The sequence below is a fragment of the Bombina bombina genome, chromosome 4, assembly GCF_027579735.1.
Source record: "Bombina bombina isolate aBomBom1 chromosome 4, aBomBom1.pri, whole genome shotgun sequence".
In the NCBI taxonomy this organism is placed as follows: Eukaryota; Metazoa; Chordata; class Amphibia; order Anura; family Bombinatoridae; genus Bombina; species Bombina bombina.
In genome coordinates, this window is record NC_069502.1 from 645205378 (window position 1) to 645223678 (window position 18301).

At 37.9% G+C, this 18301-nt stretch overlaps 1 protein-coding gene across 6 annotated transcripts in view; it reads right to left on the reverse strand.

Moving 5' to 3' along the window:
- Positions 1-18301, reverse strand: part of LAMA2 (laminin subunit alpha 2) — a 1406020-nt gene that overhangs the window by 22480 nt on the left and 1365239 nt on the right. For all 6 annotated transcript variants that reach the window (XM_053710700.1, XM_053710701.1, XM_053710696.1 and 3 more), the window contains one exon: positions 18-130. In XM_053710700.1, coding sequence (XP_053566675.1) covers positions 18-130 — 113 coding nt within the window. The remainder of the gene's footprint in view (positions 1-17; positions 131-18301) is intronic.

Consider the following 18301-nt stretch of genomic DNA (forward strand, 5'->3'; position numbering starts at 1 on the left):
ATTTAAATATGACTTACGTATTCTTTACTTTAGTGTCATCAAAAGCAAATGCAGCGTGGCTGTTCCTGGAGAGACCAAACTGAATCCCCCCTTGTAAAGTTACTGGTTCTGTGTCCGCAGCACAAGCACCCTTGAATTAATTAAAAAAAAATAACTTTATTAATTCTAAATATGATACCTATATATTTACATTTCAGAAGGGTAAATTAAAAACATAAAAAAATGGTAATAGTAACAATTTCAACACTGCTTAAAAGGGACATGAAACCCAAAAGTTTTCTTTCATGATTCAGATATAGAATACAATTTTAAACAACTTTCTAATTTACTCCTATTATCTAATTTATTTAATTCTCTTGGTATCATTTGTTGAAAGAGCAGCAATACACTAATGGTTTCTAACTGAACACATGGGTGAGCCAATCACAATCGATATATATATGCAGCCACCAATCAACAGCTAGAACCTAGGTTCTCTGCTGCACATGAACGTGCCTAGATAAACATTTCAGCAAAGAATAACAAGAAAAGGAAGCAAATTAAATAATAGAAGTAAATTGGAAAGTTGTTTAAAATTGTATTCTCTATCTGAATCATGAAATAAAATTTTGGGTTTCATGTCCCTTTAAGCTGGGTGTATTTAGAAGCATCTAATCATTTTCAATCAGCTGTTAACAGGTAAAATGGTTGAAAATAATTACAACTTTCATCTGTTCACAAAGCAGTCAGAATACCATTTTGCTGTAGCCAAATTGCCACAGCGGAAGGTTGTTTTTTAGAATTCCCTTACTTACATAGAATTTGTATTTTCATGATCCAGATGGAGCATGCAACTACTTTACAATTTACTTATCGTATGAATTTTTCTTTGTTCTCTTATAATCCTTTGTTGAAAAGCAGGAAGGTAAGATTAGGAGTGTGCACGTGTCTGCAGCACTATATGGCAGCAGTTTTGCATGAATATTATCTTTTTGCAAGATGAATCATTTTCAGCACTTTTTTCATGTAGCACATCAGACGTGCACACAACTTACCTAGGTATCCATTCAACATAGAATACCATGAGTACAAATCACATTTTATATAAGAAGTAAAAGGGAAACTTTTTGCAACTGTAGGTCTCCATAGTTGCTGAGCCCATCCGTTTATGGGGCCCAGCCACTCAAACAGAGTCAGAATTCAGAGCATCTTGTTTATGAGGCTGCAGTTTTTCTAATCATCACTAGAGGTCGCTAAACTTGCGGTGAGTGAAATACAACTGAAAGTAAGCAGTATGTGTAGTGCTGTAGTGTTTGTTAGGGGTGTTTTGCTAGGTTGCACACCAACTCCCTCTTGTGTATGGGTGTGTGCATGTCTACAGGGAGTGCAGAATTATTAGGCAAGTTGTATTTTTGAGGATTAATTTTATTATTGAACAACAACCATGTTCTCAATGAACCCAAAAAACTCATTAATATCAAAGCTGAATAGTTTTGGAAGTAGTTTTTAGTTTGTTTTTAGTTATAGCTATTTTAGGGGGATATCTGTGTGTGCAGGTGACTATTACTGTGCATAATTATTAGGCAACTTAACAAAAAACAAATATATACCCATTTCAATTATTTATTTTTACCAGTGAAACCAATATAACATCTCAACATTCACAAATATACATTTCTGACATTCAAAAACAAAACAAAAACAAATCAGTGACCAATATAGCCACCTTTCTTTGCAAGGACACTCAAAAGCCTGCCATCCATGGGTTCTGTCAGTGTTTTGATCTGTTCACCATCAACATTGCGTGCAGCAGCAACCACAGCCTCCCAGACACTGTTCAGAGAGGTGTACTGTTTTCCCTCCTTGTAAATCTCACATTTGATGATGGACCACAGGTTCTCAATGGGGTTCAGATCAGGTGAACAAGGAGGCCATGTCATTAGATTTTCTTCTTTTATACCCTTTCTTGCCAGCCACGCTGTGGAGTACTTGGACGCGTGTGATGGAGCATTGTCCTGCATGAAAATCATGTTTTTCTTGAAGGATGCAGACTTCTTCCTGTACTACTGCTTGAAGAAGGTGTCTTCCAGAAACTGGCAATAGGACTGGGAGTTGAGCTTGACTCCATCCTCAACCCGAAAAGGCCCCACAAGCTCATCTTTGATGATACCAGCCCAAACCAGTACTCCACCTCCACCTTGCTGGCGTCTGAGTCAGACTGGAGCTCTCTGCCCTTTACCAATCCAGCCACGGGCCCATCCATCTGGCCCATCAAGACTCACTCTCATTTCATCAGTCCATAAAACCTTAGAAAAATCAGTCTTGAGATATTTCTTGCCCCAGTCTTGACGTTTCAGCTTGTGTGTCTTGTTCAGTGGTGGTCGTCTTTCAGCCTTTCTTACCTTGGCCATGTCTCTGAGTATTGCACACCTTGTGCTTTTGGGCACTCCAGTGATGTTGCAGCTCTGAAATATGGCCAAACTGGTGGCAAGTGGCATCTTGGCAGCTGAACGCTTGACTTTTCTCAGTTCATGGGCAGTTATTTTGCGCCTTGGTTTTTCCACACGCTTCTTACGACCCTGTTGACTATTTTGAATGAAACGCTTGATTGTTCGATGATCACACTTCAGAAGCTTTGCAATTTTAAGAGTGCTGCATCCCTCCGCAAGATATCTCACTATTTTTGACTTTTCTGAGCCTGTCAAGTCCTTCTTTTGACCCATTTTGCCAAAGGAAAGGAAGTTGCCTAATAATTATGCACACCTGATATAGGGTGTTGATGTAATTAGACCACACCCCTTCTCATTACAGAGATGCACATCACCTAATATGCTTAATTGGTAGTAGGCTTTCGAGCCTATACAGCTTGGAGTAAGACAACATGCATAAAGAGGATGATGTGGTCAAAATACTCATTTGCCTAATAATTCTGCACTCCCTGTATGTGTGTGTGTATATGTGTATGTGTGTGTGTGATTGAGACTAATTTTTGTGGTCTATCTCAAGCTCATTTAAATACGCCAGAATTTTTTTTTTTTTGCTTGACCTTTTACTATACTTTAAGACATCTCAACATTGGATCCTATAACCAAAGGACAATTTGAGCTGCAGTTTGATATGGTAAGGTTTTCTTAGTGCTGTAGTGTTTGTTAAGGGTGTTTGCTAGGCTGTGCATCAACTCCATCTTGTATTTGTGTATGTATGTGTGTGTATATGTGTGTGATTATGTGTGTGTATATGTGTGTGTATATGTGTGTGTGTATGTGTGTGTATATGTGTGTGTATATGTGTGTGTGTGTGTATATATGTGTGTATATGTATGTATGTGTGTATATGTGTGTGTGTGTATGTGTGTGTATGTATTTATGTGTAAAAAAACTATCACTGGTATTACAATTTAAAAGACTGAGTGCTAACTTTATGACTTTGGGTATCGCAACTTTGCTAACTCCCTCTCCCCATATACTTGAATGGTGTGCACTAAAAAAAGCCTTTTCTATTTATTGCTTGTGTGCTAACCCTAAATTGTGCTAGATCAACTGAGCTAAAACTGAAGATGCATTAGGAATACTTCTAAGTCCTATGTTCTCCACTTAAAAGAAAATATTAACTTGAAATCTGGGCAAAAGTGTGAAATGCATCTAAATATGAAACGAAAATAATGACTATTTGATACTTGCCACCAAATACCTTATGATTTGTTTTGGGGGTAGCAACATTTATAAAAACATCTTGATTTTCAAAAGCTGCAAAATTATCTTCCATTTAAAAAAAAAAAAATGGTAGCAACCAACTTAAGCTAAAGTAATTATGTTTCATGTAATTATGCTATATTAAGAGGAATGTTTTGACCCCTGAAATGTATGCAAAATTCACAAATTGATTGGAAGGTCAAATGTGACTTTAATCAATTTTGAACCAGATAATCTATAGTGTAATTTGTGGAGGTTGCCTTTTATTGAAGAGGTCAACTCTAAATATGTGTCCGTTTTGACATGTTTTATTTTGCTTTTTCCTCATTAATCTTTTAAAAAATTTCCCTAACAGAAAGTGTGTGTGGGGACCAGCAGCTTTATATTTTGTAGAATCAACATAGAATTATTTCAGTTTCAGAAAGAATTTTAAAAAATAAAAAAGCTCTACAGTTTTCTATTCGACAAGCCATCTATACATTCTATATCATTTTGCTTCTTTTTTAAGCATCCTTTGCGTACTTTACGATTTTCAATAACAAACCTTTAAGATAAAATATAACTGTACAATTTAAAGGGATAGGAAGGTAAAAAATGAAATGTGCATGGGTGCATTTCAATGTGAAATAGAAACATGTTTGCAATATATTTCCATTTGCAAAAATGCTTCTATTAAACGTTATTGTTTTTATGCGTCATATGCACATATGCTGTGAGTGCCCATGCACCAGTACTTCAAGACCAAACCTTCTCAGAGGGTGAACAGTAGCTTGCATGAAATAAATATGTATTCAGAAGCAATACACACAAAATGCCACAAAAAAACTGTAATAACATTTACTAGAAGAAGTTTTGCATAAAAAGTATATTGCAAAAATGCTTCTATTTCAAATTAAAATGCATTTATGCACATTTAAATTTTGACTTTTCTATCCCTTTAAGACAATTTAAGTGTGGAGAGAACCTTCTGACCTTTAAGGGAGAATATTACATGAACATCAGTATGAAAAAGGAGGTTCCTTCAGTAGTCATATCCCACTGTAAAGGAGACTTTAACCATCTAATCAGGGTGCTTGTCCCAGGACTTGCATGGGAGCATCTATCTGGCATGTGCAGACACCGTCACTTTATTTCCCTTGTCAGTTTAACAAAGTTTACTATGAAATCTCAAAAGATGATGGTGATATCCCAAGAGATCACAGTAAAGCAAAGTGTGACCTCAGCACTGGTGAAGCTTGATTGGCTGGGGTTTTTTCACCATGAAAATGACAGCTATTTTTTACAGATATTTTACATTAGGGATTAATGGAATTCATAAATGATATTTAAAGAAAAAACAAAATTTATGCTTACCTGGTAAATTTATTTATTTCCGGATATGGTGAGTCCACGGCTTGAGTAATTACTGTTGGGAATATCACTCCTGGCCAGCAGGAGGAGGCAAAGAGGAGGCAAGTATCACTCCCTTACCCAAAGCCACAAGTCATGCGACTGAAGGGAAATGGAGAAAAAGGAGTAACACAAGGTGTAGAGGTGCCTGAGGTTATAGTCAAAAGAACAACTGTCTTAAAATAAAGGGTGGGGCCGTGGACTCACCATATCCAGAAAGAAATACATTTATCAGGTAAGCATACATTTTGTTTTTCTTTCCTAAGATATGGTGAGTCCACGGCTTGAGTAATTACTGTTGGGAACAAATACCCAAGCTAGAGGACACGGATAAATAGGGAGGGACAGGCAGTCCTAAACAGAAGGCATCACCACTTGAAGAACCTTTCTCCCAAAAGAAAGCTCATCCGATGCAAAAGTATCAAATTTGGAAAAAGTATGTAGAGAAGACCAAGTTGCAGCCTTGCAAATTTGAAAGCCCAAGAAGAGAAAACAGCTCTTGTGGAATGAGCCGTAATTCTCTCAGGAGACTGCTGTCCAGCAGTCTCATAAGCCAAATGAATTATACTTTGTAACCAAAAAGAAAGAGTAGTAGCAGTAGCTTTCTGACCTTTACGTTTCCAAGAGAAAACAGACAAAGAGGGCAGAGGACTGGCGAAAATCCTTAGTCGCCTGTAAGTAGAATTTAAGAGCACGTACAACATCCAAATTGTGTAACAAACGTTCCTTGGAAGAAGAAGGATTAGGACAATTTCCTGATTTATATTTCAATTAGAAACAACCTTAGGAAGGAAACCTAACTTAGTACAAAGAACTGCCTTATCGGCATTAAAAATAAGATAAGGGGAATCACACTGCAGAGCTGAAAGCTCCGAGACTCTTCGAGCAGAAGAGATAGCAACAAGAAAAAAAATCTTCCAAGATAACGTAATGTCTATGGAATGCAATGGCTTAAACTTAGCCAGCTGTAAAACTTTAAGAACAAGGTTAAGGCTCCAAGGAGGAGCAACAGACTTAAAGACAGGCCTGATTTTGACCAAGGCCTGATAAAAAGATTGTTCATCTGGCACATCCGCCAAACGTTTATGTAGTAAAACTGATAAAGTAGAAATCTGCCCTTCGGGGTACTGACTGACAATCCCTTCTCCAGGCCTTCCTGAAGAAAAGATAAAATTCTAGGAATTCTAATTCTACTCCAAGAGTAGCCCTTGGATTCACACCAATAAAGATATTTATGCCATATCTTATGGTAAATCTTTTTAGTAACAGGCTTGCAAGCCTGAATCATGGTCTCAATGACCGACTCAGAAAAACTATGCTTAGACAGAATTAAGCGTTCAATCTCCAAGCAGTCAGCTTCAGAGAAACGAGATTTGGATGAAGGAAGGGACACTGAATCAGAAGGTTCTTCCTCAGAGGTAGTCTCCAGGGTGGGAGAGATGACATCTCCACTAGGTCTGCAAACCAGATCCTGCAAGGCCATGCAGGGTCTATTATAATCACCAACCCCCCCCCTGCCTGTTTGATATGATCAATGACTCGTGGAAGGAGAGCAAATGGAGGAAACAGGTATGCCAACCTGAAAAACCCAAGGAACACCAGAGAATCTATTAGAACGGCCTGCAGATCTCTTGACCTTTAACTGTACCTTGGAAGCTTGGCGTTCTGACGGGACACCATCAGATCTAACACCGGCACCCCCCATTTGAGGACTAAGCTGGAAAACACCTCTGGATGGAGTTCCCCACTCCCTGGGATGAAAAGTCTGTCTTTTCAGAAAATCGGCTTCCCAGTTGTCTACTCCTGGAATGTGGATGGCAGATAGACAGCAATTGTGGGTCTCTACCCACTGAAGAATCCGAGTAACCTCTTTCATGGCTAAGGAACTCTGAGTTCCTCCCTGGTGATTGATATAAGCCACAGAGGTTATGTTGTCTGACTCGAACCTGATAAACTGGGCTGAGGACAACTGAGGCCAAGCCAATAGAGCAATGTAAATTGCCCTCAACTCCAAGATGTTGATGGGAAGAGCAGACTCCTACCGAGTCTTAAGCCCCTGTGCTTTTAACGAGTTCCAGACTTCCATGGTCATGATTACCCAGGAAAGTCTCCGAAAGCATGTGCCCTGAGACAGATGTTGCTGAGAAATCCACCAAGGAGAGAATCCCTTGATGACTATTCTAACTCTATTTTCTGAGATAGATCCGCATGGTCGCTATTCCATTGTCTGAGCATGCGCAACTGGAGAGCTCTCAAATGTAATCAAGCAAAAGGAATGATGTCCATGGAAGCCACCATCAGACCAATTACCTCCATACATTGAGCCACTGAAGGATGAGCAGTAGCCTGAAGAGAGGGGCAAGAGGAAATTATTTTGTTTTTCCTGACCTCAGAAAAATCTTCATCAATAGAGAATCTAATATGGTCCCTAAGAACACTACTCTTGTAGCAGGGCAAAGGGCACTTTTTTTCCAGATTCACATTCCATTTGTGGGAACGAAAAAAAGACAACGATATGTCTGTGTAAGATTTTGCTTGTTGAAAAGATGGAGCCAGAACCAATATGTCGTCCAGGTAGGGTGCCACAGCAATTTCACGAGAATGAATCGCTGCCAAAAGAGCCCCCAGAACCTTTGAAATTTGAAATTTGAAATTCTGCGAGCTGTGGCTAGACCAAATGGAAGGGCAACAAACTGGAAATGTTTGTCCAGAAAGGCAAATCTCAGGAATCTGTGATGGTCCCTGTGAATAGGAACATGAAGATACGCATCCTTTAGGTCTATAGTTGTCATGAACTGACCCTCTTGTACTAAAGGAAGAATGGAGCTTATAGTCTCCATCTTGTAGGATGGAACTTTGAGAAACTTGTTTAGACACTTTAAGTTTAGAATTGGACGGAAAGTTCCCTCTTTTTTGGGAACCACAAATAGGTTGGAGTAGAACCTGAGACCCTGTTCCTGCACTGGAACTGGAACTATCACTCCCAGGGAGGAAAGATGTATATATTTCAAGAACGCCTCTCTCTTTATCTAGTCTGCAGATAATCTTGAGAGAAGGAATCTGCCTCTTGGAGGAAAAGTCTTGAATTCCAACTTGTAACCCTGGGATACTATGTCCACAGTTCAGGGATCTGGTACATCTTGTATCCAGGCTTAAGAGAACTGAGAAAGTCTGCCCCCCACCTGATCCGATCCCGGATCGGGGGCAAACCCTTTATGCTGATTTGGAATCATCTGCAGGTTTCTTTGATTGTTTCCCCTTGTTCCAAGACTGATTGGGTTTCCAAGAAGACTTGGATTGTTCCTGCTTGGAAGAAAAAGGGGAAGGCTTTACTCTGAAGTTACGAAAGGAATGAAAATTACTCTGACATCCTTGAATTCTTGAATTTCATCCAAGGAAGTTGAAGTCTCTACTTGAAGAGAATCAGACAAGGCATTGAACCAATAAGATGCCACACTAGTCACGGTGGCAATACACACCGCAGGTTGCCATTGGAGACCTTGATGAACATATATCTTTTTCAAATAAGGCTCCAGCATCTTGTCCATCTGATCCTTAAATTAGCAGCTATCCTCAAAAGGAATAGTGGTTCTCTTAGCCAGAGTGGAAATGGCCCCTTCAACTTTGGGTACAGTATACCAAGTTTCTTTAATGGAGTTCTCGACAGGAAACATTTTTTTAAAAATGGGAGACGGGGAAAAATATACTCCTGGCTTCTCCCATTTCTGTGAGACAATCTCCCTAGCATGGTCCGGCACAGGAAAAACCTCCAAAGTGGAAGGTTCATCAAAGAAACTATTACATTTACTAGATTTCTTAAGAGTGACAATGACAGGGGTATTGTAGTCATCTAAAGTATCTAAAACCTCCTTTAACAATACACAAAGGTGTTCAAGCTTAAATCTGAATGATACCACCTCAGTCTTAGAAGAAGGAATTATGCTGCCCAAATATGAGATTTCACCCTCAGAAAGTCTTGATGTATCTTCCTCATCAGACTTATGAGAAAGGGCAACTTGGGAAGCAGAACTGAGGACAGGCACCTTACTTTCTGAATTTCTAGATTTCTTCTTGCGTTTTCCCTGTAATCTGGGAATGGCAGCTAATGCCGCAGATACCGCTGAAGATACCTGGGCAGCAATTTCTGCTTTTAAATAAACTCCACTAGGAGTTATAGAGGAACCGCAGGGCACTGCATGTGACACCATTGAGGCTTGGGGCGTAGCAGGAGAAAGCTGAGATTATTTTAACAGCATCCACCTGAGAGACATTAGGCTCAAAAATGTTACCTTTATTTTGCAAGGTTTTCTTGACACATGAAAAAGTAAATTGCATAGGAGCTGCAATTTGTGCATCTAAACATAATAAGCATGAATTCATGAGAGCAGACTCTTGTTCCATATCAGACATGTTGTGAAACAGTAAATAAATGTGTACAGATAAATTTCAAAGATTATAATATTCAATTAAAATAAGCCAAGGAAAAAATACACTTTAAATTGTATCCCAAATTAGGATCGATCCCCAGCTAAAATTATGTGAGAAAAGTTAAGAAAAAACATTTAATAAACATCAAATAAACTTCTAAAATACCCCTCAGGCAACCCCACGCCTCAATTATTAAGGTGCGTGACCGCTACCAATTAAGACCGAAACTATTTTTTCTTCAGAAACGTTATGAAGTAAAGCCGGTTTTGTGACAGTAACTGTCGTTATGTTGTCTGACTTTCAAATTACTGCTGCAACACAGAGAGGCACTAAAAATAGCTTCCTGGTACACAGAGTACCAGAAATAACCGTTTTTTAACCCTTTCGTGCCTGGGTTAACGTGTCTACATCGGAACAATTAATTGAAATCTGGTGATCGTACACGTGATCAAGAGATTTCAATGATGGGATCGCGTCAGGGGGGTGTCCCTATGAAGCTAGGCATGCCCTCCTGACTGTGATCCCATCAGGGAAGCTGAAGTGGCTTCAGGAAAGCCAAGCAGTTAGGACATTGTATTCCGTCCTTTGGTTCTAAAGCCCAGCAAAATTTGGACGGAATACAACGTCCTAATGGTGTTAAAAGGTTAAAATGTTGCATTATTTATTTTAAAGCAAAGGGGAAATGAATAAGCTGCTGAAATAGAAAATTCAGCCTTACTTTCAGTTTAAACTTGTATTGTTTTATCAAGTAAATATGTGTCAGAAAATAAAGCCTTATCCTTTTTTTTTAAAAGAGTTTAAATGTTAGTCTCACACATACTACAGTGCCTGCTTCATGCCCCAGTGTAACCCATACAACAGGATTATCTATGTCCCAATAAAAAATCAGTGTCTTTTAATTTGTTAAGTGCATGGTCTCCCCAACTGTCCAGCATGTAGACAGTAACAAGGTATGCAAAGACACAGTTCTTCACAGAGACCTTTGAAAAAGAAAGAGCAGAGTATCCAACTCAGGCTTTCTAAACTAGGGCAGCAATTGTTAGGAAAACACAGTAAGTTCCTCTTTACAAGTTCCTAACTGCTTTAAAGCCACTACTACCCGACTGCAAGGAATGATGTGGAATACGGCTATACCCCAAAACTTGCTTGTAGATGAAATCAATTTTTTTTTATATTAGTAAAGAAATTAAAAATACTGAGAATTAATCAGTATAAATTAATTTCTTTAAATGACTTTTAAGGGGATAAACGCTTACCACTAGTGCACTGGAGAACCACGCTAAACCCAATCCTTCTTTTTATAGCTCTAAAACATACTAATAGGAGGCTTAGCATAGTGGATCCTAGATCTTGTCTTAAAGGATTAGAGCGGCTAATTGTGTTAAAGGATTGTCTTTTAGGATTAGCGCAGCTCTCCAGTATGTTAGAGGTAAGTATAATGCTACAAGTTTATTGAAAACTAATGTAAATGTTTCGTAAATATTCAGTATTCATTTAGTTTAAAATGAAACAAATACCGATTAGTGCATGCAGACAAATATTTAGGGGAATGAATTTCAATAAATGTTAGTTCCAAAAGAATTGGACGACATTACTTTCAAGTAATTTTACATTTGGGAAACATGTTCCTTTAATCTTACACACTAATACAAAAATATTACCTATTATATTTTTGGAGAATGTTATTTTTTGCATTACTAATCCTAGCTTACTATGGCCCAGAATTATAAAAGACCGCGCAGACAGGGGTGTACATCTGTCCGACCGGCAATGAGCTGCCCACATTTAACATTGCACACTACGCAAAGTTTGCAATGTCGCCCTGATCACGTGCAGCAAATCACACACGAGCAGGGGCTCTCAATCTCCCCAGTCAGAAAAGTCCAGAGGGATTGAGATACGCCACTTAAAGGGACATGAAACCCCAAAACAATATTTCATGATTCAGATAGAGAATACAATTTGAAACAACTTTCTAATTATAGTATCATTTGTTGAAGGAGCAGCAATGCACTACTGGGTTCTAACTGAACAAATGGGTGAGCCAATGACAATCAGTATATATATATGCATCCACCAATCAGCAGCTAGAACCTAGAATATTTGTTGCTCCTGAGCTTTCCTAGATAAACCTTTCAGCAAAGGATAATAAGAGAAGAAAGCAAATTAAATAAAAGAAGTAAATTGGAAAGTTGTTTAAAATTGTATTTTCTATCTGAATCATGAAAGAAAATTTGGGGGTTTCATGTCCCTTTAACAGTTGGCGTAATAGGCAGGGCCGGCACTTGTGTAAGGCAGGCTAGGCAGCCACCTTAGTGCGCCTCAGTAGGGGGGCGCCGGATCTGCCTGACTGCCGCTGACGGCATTGAGTAGTGAAAAATTATTTAAATTATATGCGCACAGCGCACACGGCACACTGAGTGACACACTGTCAGGAAACTTTCAAGTTCTGACCATTATTTGCTAGGGGCACTGACAGCATGGGCTGCTGGGCAGGGGAGGGCATTCGCGTGCGTGTGACAGTGTCAGTGTGAAGGCAGGCTGAAAGCTGACTTCTCACTTGCGCATTGGCAGGGCGTAACGCCTATCTGACTGAGAGACATGGAGCCTGGAGGCGGACCGACAGTGGTGGAGGAGCCAACTCTCTCTCTGAGAGGGAAAGTCGAAAGTATGAAACAAACCTAGTGGATCCTGGCACCTTGTGCACCGTGACTGACTGTCACGTCACTGAGAGTCAAAAATTATTTTGAAACTGAGGCTGCGGAGCCACGTGAGTGACGCGCACCAGATGGCCAGACCGGCGGCAGCTTTACTAGTGAAGACAGGTGAGAGGTAGGTCTGGTCGGAATAGGGTGATCTGGCGATTTAATTATTTATAACAGAATTCCTGGCTCTGGCTGTTTAATCGACTGGTGCAATAAGAGAGTTTTCTAAAATGCATCATTCTTAAATACACTGCAAAAATCCTTGCATGGCTCTTGGTACAACCCCACTGAGGTGAACAATATTTTTGCTCTAACCAAGCCATGAATAGATTTATATGCTATATGTAGAGCCCCAGACTCAGTTCCCACAAACAAATAAACAGCTGCATTGAGGTATTTGCTCACATAGATCACAAGTCAACAAAGCAAAGTTTCAAATCTGCTTGCTTATGCTATAGTTTCAAACTTGTTTTCGGAATAGTTCCTCACATTTAAAATTTGAATAAGACATTAGTCCCAAGTCTCAAGTATTCTATCTATTTTAAACATCCCATGTAATTTCATATCAGATATTCATGAACTCCTTTGCTGACCATATTTCCATCTTCTGTAACAAGACAACCCCACTTATCTTTTTGCAAAATACTACTTAATTACTAATGAAATCTAACAAATTTAATATCAGATCCAGTACAATTTTTATAGAAATATGTTTGTTAAATGTTGATCGCAATAAAGCAGGGCTGCCCAGACTATTGCAAAATTGCCATAAATTAGAGAGGTATACACAGTTTATATTAAATTAATTTATAAAAAATAGTTTCTTGTGTAATTTTAACTAAATAATGCTATTATAATTTTTTTTATTATTATTTTAAAGCATTGTCTGTGGCATGAGTATAATATAATATGTCCTGTGGCAAATCCTAACATTAATGACCAAACCTCCATTTTTGGCAAATGTGGACACCCCTGCTTTAAAGTAGATGAATTCCATAGTAATAATAGACTTTTAGATTATGATCCTTGAGATTTTATTCAACCTTCTGTTGTTTGTTTGAAATAGTTAACACTTTGGTGGACAGTAAAGGGTTGCAATTTTGGCCAGAACCTGAACACTCATTTAAACATACAACAGTAAAATTGTTTGTTTTAGGTACTTTATATTATATCAGGGGCTTAGAGCAAAACTGAAAAGTGTAATTCCCCCTTCAGCTTTGTCACCATAACTATAGGACGTAACAAACACTTTATTTTCTAAGAATGGGGTAGGAGGTAAACAAGCTTTCCTAATATCAAAACTGTCAAGTCACACTATACACTACTCCCAACATTTTCTGAATGCATTGGGGAAGGAGGTGAGGGGACTTGTGATTTTATGTACAAGAAAAATAAGTTAGTTTAATGGAGCGCAAATAAAATGTACTTGGTATGGGGGTGGTCTGGAGGAGGGCTGGGTGGTTGGTGGTATTGTCGGGGTGGGTTTTGTGGTATCGTGGTGAGGATTGGGGGTGGGGGCGTCAAAATGCACCTTCGCCTGTGTAGACAAAAATCCTTGCACCGGCCCTGGTAATAGGTTAAGAAGCAGCAGTCTGGTGACTATTGTAGAGATCGACCCCATAATTATCAGTGATGCAAAAATCTCTTGCTTTAACAATTCACGGCACTCTTTTTTTTGCATTAAAATATCTCATTGACATGCAATTAGAATAGTTCCACAAAATAGGGCCAACTCATATCTACGGTGAATATCAAGAACTTGGACACTTTTATAACAAGTATACTGTAGAAAAATATTGATATAAATAATATTTTTTTTTCTCTTCATACATAGCCAGCACTTTTTGTACCAGCACTTTTGCACTTTTTGTTCTTTGTAATAAATAGGTTAATGCAAAAGTATACAGCAGCTGTTACGTGGGAGGTAAAACATGGTTCCCTACTTTCACTTAATTCTAGTGTTACAAAACTGTAATTAGGGCTAAACCATTAATTAACTGTCTGGCTTTTTTTCCTACCATATATTGTCCTTGTTAATATAAAACCATAAACGCTAAGGGTACAGAATGTAAAAATGGCTAATAATTGAAATATATGACTCAATCTTCGTGCTTTTGAACTTAAAAAAAATGTAATAAAGTTGGCAATATTAATGACAGAAAAAAAATATGATTGTGTATCCTGACAAGAAAGTGCTGAATTACAAATGGATTTTGAGTCTCATTTTGCATTTTTCAAGTCTGTAGCCTTGATAATGAAAATGTATTCACATTATGTATTACTGTATCAATTTTCACTTCATTTCTTTTGCTCATATTATAAAGCCAAATGTTACTAGAAGAAACTAAGAAATTATGGCTATTATTGATTACCAGTTTGTATTTGTCATCAATGCTTTTTTTGTTGTTTTGGATTTAAGAAAGTCAGATTAAATATCAGTGACAAGTTGCTTGCCCTAGGTGACAGCTTGCAGAGGACAGTCTGGAAAATGCTTCATAATAGGAATAAAGAACAGGCAAACAATGACATGAGTGTTTTTCAGCTTTTAAAATTCCCTGTAGCTAATATTTTTGTTGTTGTTGAATGTTTAAAGGGACATCAAACATTTAGAACTGGAGTGCATAAATATGTTTTTTCAAGTTTTAATCTACTTAACTGCAAAGGGCTCCAATTCACTGATATATATATATATATATATATATATATATATATATATGTACATATATATGTATGTATTTATATTTGTATATATGTCTGTAAATACATACAGTCATGTGAAAAAGAAAGAACACCCTCTTTGAATTCTATAGTTTCACTTAGCAGTACATAGTAACAATCGTCTAGTCCTTAGAAGGTCTTAAAATTAGATAAAAACAACCTCAGATGAACAACAGCACATAACATATTACACTGTGTCATGATTTATTCAACTAAAATAAAGCCAAAATGGAGCAACCATGTGTGAAAAACTAAGTACACCTTCTTTTTCAATAGCTTGTAGAACCTCCTTTAGCAGCAATAACGTGAAGTAATCATTTTATGTATGTCAATATAAGTCTCTCACATCGTTGTGGAGGAATTTTGACCCACACTTCTTAACAATGTTGCTTCAGTTAATTGAGGTTTGCGTGAATTTGTTTTTGCACAGCTCTCTTAAGGTTCCACCACAGCATTTCAATCGGGTTGAGGTCTGGACTTTGACTGGGCCATTGCAACACCTTGAATGCTTGAAGAATACTTTGGTATACAGAGGAGTTCATGGTCGACTCAATGACGACAAGGTGCCCAGGGCCTGTGGCTGCAAAACAAGCCCAAATCTCCCTCCACCACCTTGCTTGACAGTTGGTATGAGGTGTTTGTGCTGATATGCTGTTTGGTTTTTGCCAAATGTGCAGTTATGCATTCTGGACAAACATCTCTACTTTGGTCTCGGTCTGTCCAAATTACATTGTTCCAGAAGTCTTGTGGTTTGTTCAGATGCAACTTTGCAAACCTAAGCTGTGCTGCCATGTTCTTTTTAGAGAGATGAGGCTTTCTCCTGGCAACCCTTCCATACAAACCATACTTGTTCAGTCTTTTTCTAATTGTACTGTCATGAACTTTAACATTTCACATGCTAACTGAGGCCTGTAGAGTCTAAGATGTAACTCTTGGGTTTTTTGCAATTTCTCTGAGCATTGCATGGGCTGACCTTGGGGCAAATTTGCTAGGACGCCCACTCCTGGAAAGACTGTTAACTGTCTTGAACATTTTCCACTTGTGAATAATCTTTCTCACTGTAGAATGATGGGCTTTTACTGAGGAGTTTTGTTGGCATTATAAGTTGGGAGGCATAGCCTTAGGCACCTAGGAGAGAACCTCTATATGAGGACTCCTGTTTCTTTTTTTTTCTCTTTCTATCTTTCACTCCTTGATCTCAATCACTACCTTTTTTTTTTTACTTTTTTCACCATTCTTTTTTCTTAACATTTAGACTCTAATTATTTAGGGTCCACAAGAGACTATTGGCACTTTGTGTTATTGTAATCTGGGAAGGCCCAGTCAAAACTGATTATTCTTTGTTTTTTGTTTTTCTTTGTTGTCCTTCTGTGTTGAATGGACAAATTCATGACACTAACCACTAATAAATCTCCAGCTATGCCACCCAAATCTAGAGAAAAAAAACCCGCCAGAAATGCTAACAGTTTAACTAGTCAGGATGAATCTAGTCCAATCTCTGTAGAGAATAAGTTATTATTAAAACAAATATCTCATCTTTTTATACCCCAGTTTGAAGGAATTAAAGCAGAGCTCTCTAATCTTACTATGGAAATTAAACAATTTGCAAGTAGGTTAGATGAAGCAGAGCTCAGAATTTCTAATTTAGAAGATCAAGCAAATAATAATGAAACAATTGTTAACACACATGAAGGGAAATTATCAGCACTACAAATTAGGATTGAAGACAGGTCTAGACGTAATAATATAAAAGTAGTTGGCTTGCCTGAGATCAAGAAATATAGTGATCTATTAGCCTTTGCGTCAGTTGCGCTACCACAGTGTTTGGGGATATTAAATGAAACTCCCTTGTTCGTAGAGAGAGCACATAGAATAGGACCCGTAAAGGACAGCAATAGCAGGTATTCTAAACCCAGAACAGTTATAATTAAATATCTCAACTTCCAAGACAAGATAAGTATTTTAAGTAATTATCGTAAAATGAAAGAATGTAAAATAGAACAATATAAGCTACTACTCTTTCAGGACTTTTCGGCAGAGACAGCAGCAATGAGGAGAATTATGGCTCCATTTTGTAAGAAGTGTATTAATGCCAACTTCCAAGCAAGATTAATCTATCTGGCTAAAAGTATTCTTGAGATAAATTGCACTACACATGTAATGAATGATGCAGATTCAGCACAGGCCCTATGTAAGGAACTTAAAAAAAGCTAATAAAAAGTGAGGGACTTTGTAATTTAAGTTAATAAGAAAAATGGATGGTGTCTGGACTATTTCAGGGTTTTAATGTTTGTGGGGTTTTTTTCTCTCTCCCTCCACCATCCCCCTGCTCTCGCCCTCTCTCCACCCATGGTTTCCTAGGAACCCCTTTTGCCCCCTTATTTATCTCCTTTATAGGATAAAGAGTAGGTTTTGTGTTATTATATACAGTTAAGGAAAAATAAATAAGGTAAACATTCTATCTCGGAATGTGGGGGTGATTACCACCCCCATTAAAAGGAAGTTAATTTTAAAACACCTAAGCCTATTCAATCCACAAATTGTTTTCCTACAAGAGACCCATCTAAAACCTGAGGAGGCAGGTGGGGAACATAATATACTCACCATTTTGTGGGAGAAAAAGGGGGGTGGCAATTTTTATTTCATAAGAAATTACAGTGTGACATTCTGACTCGAGACATAGACTCCCAAAGAAGATATCTTATACTAGAAGTAGTGATACAGGATGTAAAAATGATTTTGTGTAATGTCTATGGCCCAAATAAATTAGATAAAGAATTCTGGGATAGGTTGAAAATTAAAATAATGAGGTATAGTATTAACAGAATTATTATTGGTGGAGACTTCAATATAGCCCCTAGACCACGATTGGATAGATTTAAGTATTTGAATAAATGTGAGCAAGGGAAAAACAGGATACTCTCTAACTTCATGACAGATTTGAATTTGTATGATATATGGCTAGGCTGACAATATTGCCGCTTTAAAAAGGGACACATATGAAAAATACATATGTCAGGGCTGTTTTCAGGGCTGTTTAAAGAAATGGTTTTGTATAAGAACCCTCACATATGTATTTTTCATATGTGTTCCTTCTTAAAGCGGCAATATGGTCAGCCTATATATGGCAGACTCATTATCCTGATATAAAAGCCTATTCATGCAAATCTAAATCATTTAGTACATTCTCACGCATAGATATTTTTCTTGTATCAGAGCATCTTTTAAATCAAGTTTTGTGTACAGATATTAAAGATATCTCCATTTCGGACCATGCGGTTGTCTTGCTCCAGATTAAGTGTGGGCTGAATTTTTCCCCCCACTTATCTAATGAATAATATACAATTTAATAATTGGTTGATAACCAAATGGAATGAATATTGTTATAAT